Raw genomic sequence first — 13,914 nt, 5'->3', positions numbered from 1 at the left:
AGAGAGAGAGAGAGAGAGAGAGAGAGAGAGAGAGAGAGAGAGAGAGAGAGAGAGAGAGAGAGAAACATTTATAGATCCCAGGTTAAAATCCCCTGGGTTAGACAGAAGGTTTCTATTTTCTACTGAACAATGTCCAGGAAGAGAATTTCATCCTAGCTAGAGAAGGCAACTGAGAAAAGTGATGAGAAACTCTTCCCTTTAGGGTTTATGAAAGATAATTCTAACTCTTATTAATAAAATTTCAGGTTTGCAAATCACTTTCCTTGCCCTATAAGTAAAGCCACATAAGTATTACTATCCTTGTTTTAAAGATGAAGAATCAGCCTCAGAGCAATGGTCACCCAACTAGAAAGTGACCAATCTAGATTTGAAAACCAAATTTTCTAAATCTCAGTTAGAAATAATACATGGACAAGGAAGCTAAGTGGCTCAGTGGATAGAGAGCCAAACCTAGGGACAGAAGGTGCTGGGTTCAAATTAGACCTCAGACACTTTCTAGCTGTGTAACCCTGGACACATCCCTTAACCCCAATTATCTAGCCCTTACAACTCTTCTGCCTTGGAACCCATACTTAATATTGACTCTAAGAGAGAGTGTAAGGTTTTTTTTTTTTTTTTAAAGAAAAAGAAAGAAAGAATATATGGGGCTCTGATATCTGGAAAGTCTGGAAACATTTTTAATGAACTTCTTTCTCCAGCTCTATGGTCCTAGGACATGAGCAGTTTTCTCCAATTAATGAACCAGTATCACTCACTTTTGTCTGGTACAGGGCCACTGTCTCAGCCTTGCTCCTCTGGGTGATCTCTTCACACTGTGCTCGGACTTCAGCAATGATGCTGTCCAGGTCCAGGCATCGGTTGTTGTCCATGGATAGGACTACATTGGTGTCACTGGTGTCTGACTGCATCTGGGACATTTCCTGCAAAGCCACACGGATACATTCACTCCATGAATGGGTCTATGGGCACTGCATGCCAACAAAAGAGGAAGAAAAGGAGGAGGAAGAGGGAAGTCAAGAGGGGAAACAGAAAGAAGGCTTGGGGATGGCTGAAGGATAGCTGGATCTAACCAGGGTAGTAACAGCTACCCTCTGACCTTGGGGTGAGGAGAATTTGAGCAATAGGGACTGATGTTCCTGAAGGTCCCTTAAAGGAAGGCCAGAAAAGCTCACCAATGTTGGTCATCTTTGGTCATCCTGCCCAGAACAGACTTGAGCGGGATGCTTGAGACAGTCTTTCTGAAAGAAGTTTCTAAGCCTTTGTTTAAGAAACTAGAAGGCAAGTGGATAACAAGGATAGAAAGTGAGATGAGAACTTACTGCATCATACAAGGCCTTCAGGAAGTTAACCTCATCCATCAAGTTCTCCACTTTGGCCTCTAGTTCTACTTTGCTCATGTAAGCGGCATCTACATCCTGGAAAAGAATTCATTTGGTCTGAATTGTGTTTTGGGTGACCTGCCACAGACAGAAAGGATTGCAGATCCAAGGCTGGGGTTACCCCCAGGGGCCAACCAGTACAGTCTGTTCATTTTACAGGTATGGAAAACTGAGGTCCAAGCAAGTTCAGTGTCTTGTCCTGGGGTCACACAAGTCCCCGATTCCAGAGTCAGTATTCTTTCTACTGTACAATGCTGTGTCCTTAGAGAAGATATAATTCCTAATGGGGGAAGCAGGCTCCAGGCTGTCACAGCACCAAAGCCAGGGTTAGAGGTAGCTGGAAAGAAGTATTCATATAGAGGTGAAGGGATGGAGCTGAGGTTAATCAAGGGAGACTTCCTGGAAAAGCTGGAAGGGCAGAGAGATGGATAAAGTTGGGCTCTGAGGAGGAGAGATTGTGAGTAGTAAGACTCAGAGGACTTGTGTTAGAAGTCATGGATAGCTTTTCCTGGCCCCCATAAAACTTAAAAGGAGGGAAAAAGGGGGCAGCTGGGTGGCTCAGTGGATTGAGAGCCAGGCCCAGAGATAGGAGGTCCTGGGTTCAAATCTGCCTCAGAGACTTGTGACCCTGGGCAAGTCACTTGACCCCACATTGCCTAACCCTTACCACTCTTCTGCCTTAAAACCAATGCAAGTATTGATTTTAAGACAGAAGGTAAAGGTTTTTAATTTTTTTTTAATTAAAAAAAAGAAGGGAAGAAGAAAGAGGGAATACAAGATGGATGGAGATGAATAAAACTAACTGAGGTATATACAACACTTTGGGACACCTAACTAGCCCAGCAGATAAACTATCAGGAGGACTGGAGTTCAAAACCCTTCTCAGACACTTCCTAGCTGTGTGACACTGGGCAAGGCGCTTAACATTATTTGCCTCAGTTTCTTCATCTGTAAAATGAGCTAGAAAAGGAAATGGCAAACCATGCCAATATATTTTCCCAGGAAACTCAAAATGGGGTCAGGAAGAGTTGGACATGACTAAACAACAACAAAGATAACACTTGAAGGTTCTCATAGTCCTTTCCATATATCTCATGTGATCTTTACCACAACCCCCATTTTACAGATGAGGAAACTGAGACTCAGAGGCTAAATGATTTGCCCATAGTCACACAGTTATCCTTTTTATCAAAGGGAGGGAGGTGCTAACTCCATATCTGGGACTCTTTGACTGTACCATGCTGCCTCTCCAAGGAATGGAACAGTGCTCTTTAAAACCAAGTGAGGAATTTGGCTATGAGGGGACAGATCAAGAGGAGTTTTAAAATGAGCTAAAAGCAGTTTTAAATCTCCACAAGATGATGTTTTTCAGACTCTTATAGTCCCTTAAACTGATACACCAAGAACTTATAATAAATAAACCAAGAATGTTGACTACTAGTACTACTACTACTACTAATTACTCCCATCTCTCTAGCACCCAAGGATTTACAAAGAATCCTGTAAGGAAGGTAGTACAAGGTACAAAGCAGGGGTCCAATACTTGGAGTCCACACACTTTTAAAAAATGTTTGAATAACTGCATTTCAATAGAATTTGACTTCTTTATATTCCTCTGCTTTTTAAAAAAAATGAGATGCATTTAAAAGAATTAATCTGAAAAGGAGTCATAGGCTTCCAAGGACTGCCAAGGGATCCATGTCACTTAAAAAAAAAAAAAAAAAGAAAGGTAAGAACCCTCTGTGTAGAGAAAAAGAAAACTAGGATGAAGCCTGGGAGACTTGTTTTCTAGTATTCACATTGCTAGCTACTGTGAGACCTTGGGCCAATAACTTTAGGCTTCAGTTAATTAACTGACAGAATGAAGGGATTGTACTAGAGAGATGAACCTTTCATTCCCTTCTAGCTATCACATTCCAGGGCTCTGATGTCTACTATGTTCCTTCCTCTCTTTTTTCTTCAAGAGTTGGCACCTTCCCCAACCTCCCAGCCTCACACACCCCACACAGAAAATGGGAATGGGAGTGGGGAACCTCACCTTCTTAAGAACCACAAAGTCATTCTCAGCAGCAGTACGTTTGTTGATTTCATCTTCATACCTGTGGAGAGAAAAGGCATTTTAGGGATCCCGGGATCCCCAGAAAATCTTCATGATGATCAGGAAAACCAGACTGACCAACAGCATTCCATCTCTACTGCAAAGAAGTAGGGTTCGATTGGAAAAACATCCAAATGGTGATGAAGTAACCACTGGACATTCTCCTAAAGTCTTCCTCTCCAAAGACAAGTCCTCCTGGATTGATCAGAGAAGAGCCCTACATTACCAAGAATTAGGACTTCATCCCCATCTTATATTTCCCTACCTTTTCCCCTCACAAATTGGGCTAAGCCTCATTTGCTTACCTATACATAATGTTCATATTTTGCCTTCCAATCTGCCTGATGTTTTTATTCTGTGCTCAATTCAGTTCAGTTCTACCTCTCCAGCAGTCTTTTCCTTATCTCTCTAGATCTATGCTTCTGTCAATAGAATCCCTATAAGTTCCTAAAAATAGGGACCACCTAAGTGCATTCTCTGTCTCTCAATATTCTGGTAGAAAAGTCTTTGTAAAGATTATAACCTTCTCCCAGTTGCAGTGTGAATTGCACTGACCAGGGCCATGCCCACCATCTACCTATATCTAAAGCCAAAAAGAACCACAGGAGCATTAAAACAAACAGGTGTGAAGTATTCTGATCACAGGTCACTCTGGAGCTGTAGGGATAGGAGATGAGGGTAAATACAACATTTAGGGGGAAAGAGACCTTGAGAGAGAAGAACACAGGCAAAGTAGGGCTGGATCAACCTAGGAAGGCTATTTGAATTAGGGGTTATGTAATTTAATTTAGATGATGAGGATTAGGAGTTATTTAAATGATGGAAAAGAAATTGCCTCATAGACAAATGATGGAGATGGAGGAGAGAATAGAAGGGAAGACTCTGATTGGAGAAACCACTGGATAGAAATCCAGAAGGAACTATTTAGGTTCCCAATCCAGTCTAAAGGTGAGAAAGCCAACGCAGAGAAGAGGCATGAAAATTAGCAAAACAGGGACTAACACCCACGTCTCCCCAGAGCTCTTTCCATTCTACTACACTATCTTCATTGAAATCCAGAAAGCTGGAGAAATCATTGTGGGGAGGCAAATGAGCATGCTGGGACCCTCCCAAAGAGAACACGCCACAAAGCAGAGTGCCAAAGAATCAGGCTAAAAGCAGGACTAGAACTCAGATTGCCTGACTTTCAATCTAGTACCTTTTTTCACACAAGGGACAAGTCTCCAAACCTCCCTGGGCCTCAGTTTCTCTCATCTGTAAAATGAGAGGGTTGGATGGCATGCCCTCTAATCCTCCCTCGGCTCTAAGTTTATGATCTACCCACCCAGATGCCTGATCGATCAGCTATAGCTGCAAGTGAAACTCACTTCTTCTTGAAGTCTTCAACCAAGTCTTCCATACTGTTCAACTCCCCGCTCAACTTGTGTTTCTCATTGAGCAGATTGTCCAGGTAGGCCCTGAGGCTGCTGATAAAGCTCTCAAAGAAGGGGTCCAAGTTTGGGCCCTGGGAGCCAGAGTTGGAGCCCTGGTCCTGCAGCAGCTGCCACTTGGTCGCTAGGACTTGGTTCTGTTGTTCCAGGAACCGGACCTAGGCACCAAAAAGAAGAGTCTATCATTATCCTCCTGGACTCCTCCAACGTACTGGGGCCAAGATTTGAGGCCCCCAGAAAGCACCATGATTGGTTGTTATAGTACAAGGATACTAGACTTGGAGACAGAAGACCTAGGTTCCAATCTTGGCTTGACCAATTACTACCCATCTATCTTCAGTCACTTAATTGCACTTAGCCTCAGTTTCCTCATCAGTAAAATGGGGATAATTACACTTGAACTAATGAAAGCACCAGCTACTGCAGAATCAAATGAGGAAACAAATATTAAAGTAGGTTATAACCATAAAATGCTACTTAATACCTTTCTTAGTACTATAATGAGAGGATTATATTTTATATTGAATTATATTATACTAATTATGTTACATTATATTAATTATAGTACATTACATTTTATTATGTCAGGTCATATCATATCACATATTTTGTTATGTTATATATTATATTATGTGATATGATATGACATGACATGGTACACTATGGTATGGTAGGAAACATATCACATTGTATCATATATTGTGTTATACATTATGTTTCCTATCATATTATATCATAATGAGACTTTGTTAGTATCTAGAGCACTGGACATGGAATCAGGATGATCTGAGTTTGAATCCTGGCTTAGACAGTGGCTGTATGGCCCTGGGAAAGCCATTTCAACCTCTGTTGTCCTTAGTTTCCTCAGCTGTCAAATGGGCATAAATAATAGCAGCACCCCCTTCACAAGATTCTTAAGAGTTCAAATGTGATAACATACATGAAGAGTTTTCCAAACCGTCGATTGTTATATAAATGCTAGCTAGCATACAAAATGCTTTGCAAACTTTAAAGCAATTATAAATGTTAGCATTATTATTAATAATATTTTGGGGGGTGAATATTTTCATGATTTTTCCAAAAAAAATTTCACTCATTTGACCCTCCCCCAAATACTAGGCAGTATTGTGATTTCCCACTTCAAAGATGAAGCAACTGAGGCTGAGAGAGGTTCTCATGGTTTGCACAGGATCCCAGAGCTATTATGTGGCAAAAGCAGGATTTGAACCAGTTGCTTCCCCCACCTCCACCAAACTCCCTGAGAGTGGTAGGCATACTTCTCTTCTTCCCTCCAATTCTAAACTCTGAGAAGACGCAGTGCCTACCAGTATGATTGGAGGGATGCTAAGAAGATCCCACCCCTCATGTTAAGATTTCACCATCAGATCATTCTTCTGGAAAGAGGGGGAGAAACAAGTATTTACTCATTAAACACCTACTATGTGCCAGGTACAGCACTAAGTGCTTGACAAATATTAACTCATTCAAGTCTAATGATCCTGAAAAGCAGGTGTGCCATTACTATCCCAATTTTACAGTTGAAGAAACTAAGGCAGACAGAGTTGTTAAAGTGACTTGCCCAACATCACACAGCTAGTAAGTACCTTGGGCTAGATTTGAACTCAGATCTTCCTGATTTCAGGTCCAGAACTCTATCTTCTATCCTACCTAGCAGTCCATGAGTCAGTTTTGCTAGGCAACCTGAGAGCTAGGGACATCTACAAAGGGCAGAAGGATAGGAATATTTGAACGTTAGAGGCAGAAGGCAGTTTAGAGTCCACTTAACCACCTTGTTTTATAGAGATGGAAGCTGACACCCCAAAATTTGCCACTCATGCCCATTTTGCAGATGAGAGACTGCAGCTCAGAGATATAAAGTGACTTTGCAAAAGGTCTAAAGGCTAGTCATCTGAGAGTCATTTCAAATGGCATCATGCTTCTTGGAGGGCAGTAGGCATTTCTCACCACTGTGCACATTTATCCCAATTAGTATCTCCATCCTCAGCTCAAGGAATAAATGTATGGCCAAGGCAGCTTACAATAATTCTAAAAATTGTAATCTGGTGGATTCTTTTCCTTAAAACGACAGAAACAATCACATTTTATCAGGGTTCCCAAATCATTCCTCTTTGGCCGTGAGGATTTTTTTCCTTCCTAGATATTCCAGGAATTTGGCTTATTTTTAACCCTTCTCAACAAATTTAGAAGGAATTATAGTGAAAAAAAAATCTTGCTTTTTGAGTCTTCCTAGTTGTATGACCCTGGGCAAGTCACTTAAAGTCCTTACTGCTCTTCTGCTTGGAACCAATACTTAGTATTGATTCTAAAACAGAAAATAAAAAAGGGTTTTAAAAATAAGGTATTTAGGGGGCAGCTGGGTAGCTCAGTGGATTGAGAGTCAGGCCTAGAGACGGGAGGTCCTAGGTTCAAATCTGGCCTCAGACACTTCCTAGCTATGTGACCCTGGGCAAGTCACTTAACCCCCATTGCCTACCCCTTACCACTCTTCTGCCTTGGAGCCAATACACACAGTATTGACTCCAAGACAGAAGGTAAGGGTTTAAAAAAATATAATAAAATAAGGTATTTAATCTCTGAGCCTCTGTTTTCTCATCTGTAAAAGTTAAATATTTTACATTATATTTTTACAAGGTCTGTGAAGAAAATGTTTCACATACTATAAAAAAATTCCAGAAATAGGGACTATCTTTTATCTATCCATCTCCGTTGTTATGACCCCAGTTTTACCTCTTCCTCTTTCCACACAGGTAAGGGAACTTCTCTGGCTCAGGCAAAGACGAGTCTGAACAGAGCTGCCCTCTCTTCCTAAAATGACTGGTTCATATTTACCCAAGTAAATTTTAGTTGGAAACTAAAACTTTTGGTCTCAAAGATCTTCCTTCTCCAGAGAAGCATGCTAAGCTGAGCCAGTACAACGGACAAAGGACTTACACAGAGTAGCCATGTTCAAAAGAAATGGAAAGCAAATTTTTCCATTGATGAGAGTTAATTGATCTATTAAGGAACTGAGAAATTTCTGGAAGTTGCAGCCAAGTTAGCTTGATATCTTTAAATTGCCATTCAATGATAGAATTTTACAGCCTTAACAATTATCTAGACAAATCCCTCATTTTACAGATGCAATAGCCGAGACCCAGCAGGATCATAGGTTAAGACCTGGAAGGGACCTTAGATGTCATTTAGTCCAACATTTTCATTTCCCAGACAAGAAACTGAAATACAGAAATGACTTTCCCAACCACTACACAGGTGGTAGGAAACAGAGCCAGCATTTGAACGAGCATTCTGAGTTCAAATCAAGCCCACTTTTACATCACGATACACGGTCTGGGCAGATACTATGAGATCAGGTTTCTTCGTCACCTCATTGTTCCAGGTGGACTCACTCACCTTGTCGATAAAAGCAGCAAATTTATTATTAAGGGTCTTGATCTGCTCCTTCTCTTGGGTCTTCACTTGCCCAATTTGGGGGTCAATCTCCACATTGAGGGGCTTTAGGAGACTCTGGTTGACAGTCACTTCATGGATGCCACCAGGGAAACCACCGGGACCACTGGGGCCACCAAAGCCACCAAGACCACCAGGGCCACCAAAGCCACCAGCTCCCCCTCCAAAGCCACCAGCTCCCCCTCCAAAGCCACCAGCTCCCCCTCCAAAGCCACCAGCTCCCCCTCTAAAGCCACCAGCTCCCCCTCTGAAGCCACCAGCTCCCCCTCCAAAGCCACCACCTCCAAACCCACACTTCCCAAAGCCAGAGCCTCGGCCACCAGCAAAGCCCCCTGCCTGGGAGGTGCCGCCAACTACACTGCAGGAGATCTTCTTGTTCCCCCCCAGGGAGTACAGGCTTCTGCTGCCAAAGCCCTTCATGGCACAGGCTGAGGAGCCGCTACCTCCACCACTGGCACCACCTCCTCCACATCGGGAAGCAGACGTCGACCTCCCTGTGCTGACTCGACTCTTGCTGGAGACCACAGCAGATCGGCCACTGAACCCCTGGCGCTGCCCTCCACCGGAGGTCCTAAAAGACTGTTGGCTATAACTGACTTGGCGACTCATGGTGATCTCCTCCAAAGGACAGAAGGACTCAGAGCACCAGCAGGAGGAAGGCTGGAGGATGCTGAGAAACCTGTGAAGTTCAGAGCCCAGGATGGCCCCTTATATGAGGCCAGGGAGCTTGGCCAGCTACTTCTGAGCTAGCAACCTAATTGAGGGAATTAACGGGTTGGGTTTGCCTGGCAGCAACAGGCAGAGTCCAAAACTAGCAACACACCTTGATAATCACTCGAAATTTCCAAATTGCTTTGTTCCTGGGGTTACTCACCCAGAATAAGCTTGCATTGGAAAAAGGGGCCTTCCTGCAGGGGCTGACACAGCCCCAAATCCCCAAAGTACCTTCGGTTCAGGTTTGCCCATGATCGGTCAGCATTTCTCTGGTGTTCCTAATCCTTCATGGCCCTACCTGCCCATCTCATCCGTCACCAACATGCGTGGAAAGCATTGACTCTAGGAGCCCTTTTGGGTGGGACCACAGAGCCAGGGGGCCGGAAGACCTGGATTCTCACCCCAAGCTCCCCTTTCTGGACCTCCGTCTCCTCATTTGAAACAAAGCTAGTTTCAGCATCTTATTTAAATGTTTTCAAGGAATGTGCCAAAGGGGTAAAGCAGGGGCGAGGGTGGAGGTTTGTGGAGATAAATCTACTGTGTCAAAAGGGATCTATTGGGGTTTTGTTTGTTTTTCATTAAAACCCTTACTTTCAGTCAATACTGTGGTCACTTAACCCCACATTGCCCAGCCCTTTCCACTCTTCTGCCTTGAAATCAATCCATAGTATTGATTCTAAGAGAGAAAGTAAGGGTTAAAAAAAAAAAAAGAAGAATCATTACTGCATATTGGTTCCCAGGCAGAAGAGTGGAAAGGGCTAGGCAATGGAGGTTAAGTGACTTGCTCAGGGTCACACAGTTAGCAAGAGTCCAAGACTGAATTTGAACTCAGGAAGATGAGTCTTCTTGACTCCAGACCAGCATTCCATCCACTCCCACCAGCAGTTGGCTTACTGCCTCCCATGAACTTTTACTTCTCTACTTAGAAAGTTCCCCGCTTTATTTGTCTGTGCCCCACCACCACCACTCTAACTCTAACCTGATGAAATCAATTCAAAAATTTCACTCTCTCCATTTCGCCTCACCTGACCCTGATTATGCCTTTCCTCTATCTGCTCTCAATTTGAACACTCAACAATAATTCATATTTTAATGACATTTCACAGTTTGTTTTTCACAAAACTGTGAGACAGGTACTTTGAGCATTATCATCCCCATTTTACATATGAGAAAACTGAGGCTCATGGAGATTAATTAGCTTTCCTAAGGGTCTGAGCAAATCCTCAAGCCTAAATCCTCTGATTCCAATTCCAGGGTTCTTTCCCCAATTTGAACTAACTTGGGGGAAAGAGCTAGGAGTCTCCAATTGCTAAAGAGTTTGAAGGATTAAAGAAAATTACAGTCCTGTTGCTTTCAAATACTCAAACCCATTCAAGTCATACAGAAGAGATTTTTAAAGTACTGTCAACTTTTCCCCCTCTCGAACCCCTACTCCCAACATATTCACGCAGACCATGAACACAGAACATGCTTCCTCTTGGCTGTCCAGAGCATCACCAAAAAGGCATCCCACTAGGGATGTTCCACTATTCTCCCTAATTCTACACACACACCCCAAAAAATTACCTGTCTGGCAGCTAAGTGGTTCAGTGGATTGAAAGCCAAGCCTGGAAATGGGAGGTCCTGGGTTCAAATCTGACCTCAGACACTTCTTAACTGTGTGTGACCCTGGGCAATCACTTAACCCCAATTGCCTAACCCTTACCATTCCACTACCTTGGAACCAATACTTAATATGGTTCCAAGTTGTAACATAAGGGTTTGGTTTTTTAAATTCCCTGTCCTGGATCCCATTTCCTCAACACCTTTTGTTCTGTGAGATGGCAACTAATGAATCTGAGAAACTGTCCTGCTAAAGCATTATGATCTTATTTTATTTTGGTGGGTTGCTTTGAGGGTTTGGGTTTATTTTGGTTGGGGGAGGGTGGCCAGATCTTTGGCTTCATCGATATAAAGAATTCCCAGGAAGCATCTTCCTTTGATCATCCATATGAATGGATGCCTTCTTAATGCAGCAATTCTAAAAATGTAGTCCAAGGACCCCCATTTCAGGGGGTACGTGAGGCTAAAATTATTTTCATAACAAATACTATACTAAGATGCCTTAATTTCTAATATGGTAAATATCAATAGATAAAAACCAACATAAAAAGAAGCTCTTTGGAGGGTCCTCATTCATTCTCAACTACTCCCTATTAGTTCATATAAGCCCTTACAGGTTTCTCTATATCTATACTTTCATAATTTTTTATGCAGAATTTTATTATTTAGTTGTTATCAGTCATGTCCTACCCTTTGTGACCCCATTTGGGGTTTTCCTGGCAAAGATACTAGAGTGGTTTGCCATTTCTTTCACCAACTTATTTTACAGATTAGGAAACTGAAGCAAGCAGGCTTAAGTGACTTGCCCAGGGTCATGAAGCTAGAAAGTGGCAAAGGTTGGATTTGAACTCATGTCTTCTTGACTCCAAGGCCTAGTGCTCTATCCACCAAGCCACCAGATGTTTCCATGAAGGGTAGATGAAGGCAGGCCTAAACCTTGGGCAGGTCATTTCTTTTCTCTCAGCCTCAGTTTCCTCATCTATAAAATGAAGTAGCTGTACTACATAATCCTTCATGAAGATAACAAGGAAAAGTCCATTTAAGATTACAGCTATGAATCTGGTGTTAAGAGAAAATAAAATGGTGGATAAAATGCAGTTAGTTTAGCACGAGAGTCAGAAGAACCAATCAGATTTTAACCTGAGAGCATTGACTCCATCTTGTGCCACTATAGGTACTCTCCTCCATTTTGTTGTTTTTCTACTATTCATTTTTCCATGTGTACAAGTTGTTATAATTAATCATCCTTTTTTCATTTTACAATTAGACGACCCTGAAACTTACTCATTCCCCTCCCAACAAGGCTGAAACCTATGCCTTTCCTGTCCCAACTTGGAAAGTCCCTAAACTTTCTTCTAATTGGAAATAAGATTACTTAATTTTGCATCCTGAATTATATCCCAGTCAATTATTTTTGTTACAATTAATTGATCTTTGGGGCATATTTGATTATTTGTTTTTTTGGTATAGTAATCTGATTTACTCTATATTTAGGATCTTTGACCTAACTGGCTAGCCAATAGATCCCTTATAACCAAATTGTTCCTCAATTATTATTAAATTTTCCATTATATGGGGGACCTAGAGGATGTTTTAACATCTGAGCCCAAGTGGCTAGGTGACTTTAGGTAAGACTCATCCCCTCCCCAGACCTAGATATTTTTAATCTGTAAAATGAAGGGATTTGATGAGATTCTGGTCTTCAAGATCTTTGTATGGGGCTGAGGAGTTACATTCCAGCAAGAACCCAATTGATCAGCAGAAATGTCTCTCTTGGAAAAATTAATAATGTGATTGGTTGGAAGCAACTTTTCAGTCACCCTAGCAGGCCAGAGGAATAGAGTCTGGGGACTAGGGAGGAGGAGCTGAAGAGACGAACAGAGAGACAGAGAGAGACAGAGAAACAGAGAGAGAGACAGAGAGACAGAGAGAGATAGAGACAGAGAGAGAGAGACAGAGAGACAGAGAGACAGAAAGACAGAGAGACAGAGAGAGACAGAGACAGAGAGAGACAGAGAAACAGAGAGAGAGAGAGAGAGAGAGAGAGAGAGAGAGAGACAGACAGAGAGAGACAGAGAGACAGAGAGAGAGAGAGAGAGAGAGAGACAGACAGAGAGAGACAGAGAGACAGAGAGACAGAGCCAGAGACAGAGACAGAGAGACAGAGAGAGAGACAGAGACAGAGAGAGAGACAGAGAGAGGGAGACAGAGAGACAGAGAGAGACAGAGAGAGAGAGAGAGAGAGGGACAGGGAGACAGAGAGACAGAGAGAGAGAGAAGAATTGCTTTTTGGTGCTTTATAAAAATCATACCACATTATCTTCTACCTATATGACTCTGAGCAAGTCACTTAACTCCAGTTGCCTAACTCTTACTATTCTTCTGACATGGAACCAATATTTAGTATTGATTCTAAGATGGAAAGAAAGGGGCTTTTTTAAATCTTACCACACTGACCATTAGCCATTCTGACTTTTAGCAGGACCCATCTTTTCACTTAAATCTATAGGTTTCTTTAGGTCCCAAGAAGGACCCTTCACAGCACTACAGAGTTATCTATTAAAATCCAGAAACAGACTCTACCCTTTGGACACAATTGGTTTATGGCAGGTGAGCCTTAGAGGACACTGAACTCGCTTCCATCCATCCATCCCATGAGAATTACCAGGGACCTCACCCAGTGTGGGCTAGCCAAGAAGGAAGTTGTTATTTTAATCACTAAGGATGAATTTCAAAGGGTTTGGGGTGGGAGTTTGGGACCATAATGAGGGCCCTTCCCAAATCCCTGCTTCTTGCCAAAGCTGGCTGCTAATCTCTTCCAGGAGCAGAGAATAAAAGTGCCAGGCTTCCCCCTTTCCCAGTCATTGCTGCAAACCGGCAGAGAAATGTGATGAGAGGCAGCGCTGCTGAACTGCTAAGCTGCTGTCCTGCATCATCACTCCTCAGTTAGAATGGCCCGCTGCACCGGCCTGCTCTGGCAATCAACTTGGAAATCTCATGCCATCACCTGCATCTTGAGGAGGAGGAATTCATGTCAGCATTCATTGAACCCCAACTACGAACAGACACCTGCACTAGAAAACTGGGAGATATTCAAGATCAATAAAACTTGGCCCTCGCCCACACAGAGTTTACTGTCTGCGTACTGGCTTGGCAAAATGGAGATGTGTCCATTGTGACCCAAGTCGGTCCCATTAAGGGCATGAGAAACGATGTTGAGTAC

General features: G+C 42.7%; 1 protein-coding gene across 1 annotated transcript in view; it reads right to left on the bottom strand.

The window, feature by feature from the left end:
• The window catches only part of LOC123250233 (keratin, type II cytoskeletal 3-like), a 14,604-nt gene extending 5,263 nt beyond the window's left edge, over window positions 1-9,341 (bottom strand). The window contains exons 1-6 of the mRNA XM_044679249.1: window positions 9,250-9,341; window positions 8,319-9,054; window positions 4,845-5,065; window positions 3,418-3,478; window positions 1,320-1,415; window positions 756-920 (exon numbers count right to left, since the gene is read on the bottom strand). Coding sequence (XP_044535184.1) covers window positions 756-920; window positions 1,320-1,415; window positions 3,418-3,478; window positions 4,845-5,065; window positions 8,319-9,054; window positions 9,250-9,341 — 1,371 coding nt within the window. The remainder of the gene's footprint in view (window positions 1-755; window positions 921-1,319; window positions 1,416-3,417; window positions 3,479-4,844; window positions 5,066-8,318; window positions 9,055-9,249) is intronic.
• Window positions 9,342-13,914: the final 4,573 nt, after the last annotated feature.

This window comes from Gracilinanus agilis, chromosome 5 (assembly GCF_016433145.1).
Source record: "Gracilinanus agilis isolate LMUSP501 chromosome 5, AgileGrace, whole genome shotgun sequence".
Classification (NCBI taxonomy): domain Eukaryota; kingdom Metazoa; phylum Chordata; class Mammalia; order Didelphimorphia; family Didelphidae; genus Gracilinanus; species Gracilinanus agilis.
This window is presented reverse-complemented; position numbering and strand designations above follow the sequence as displayed.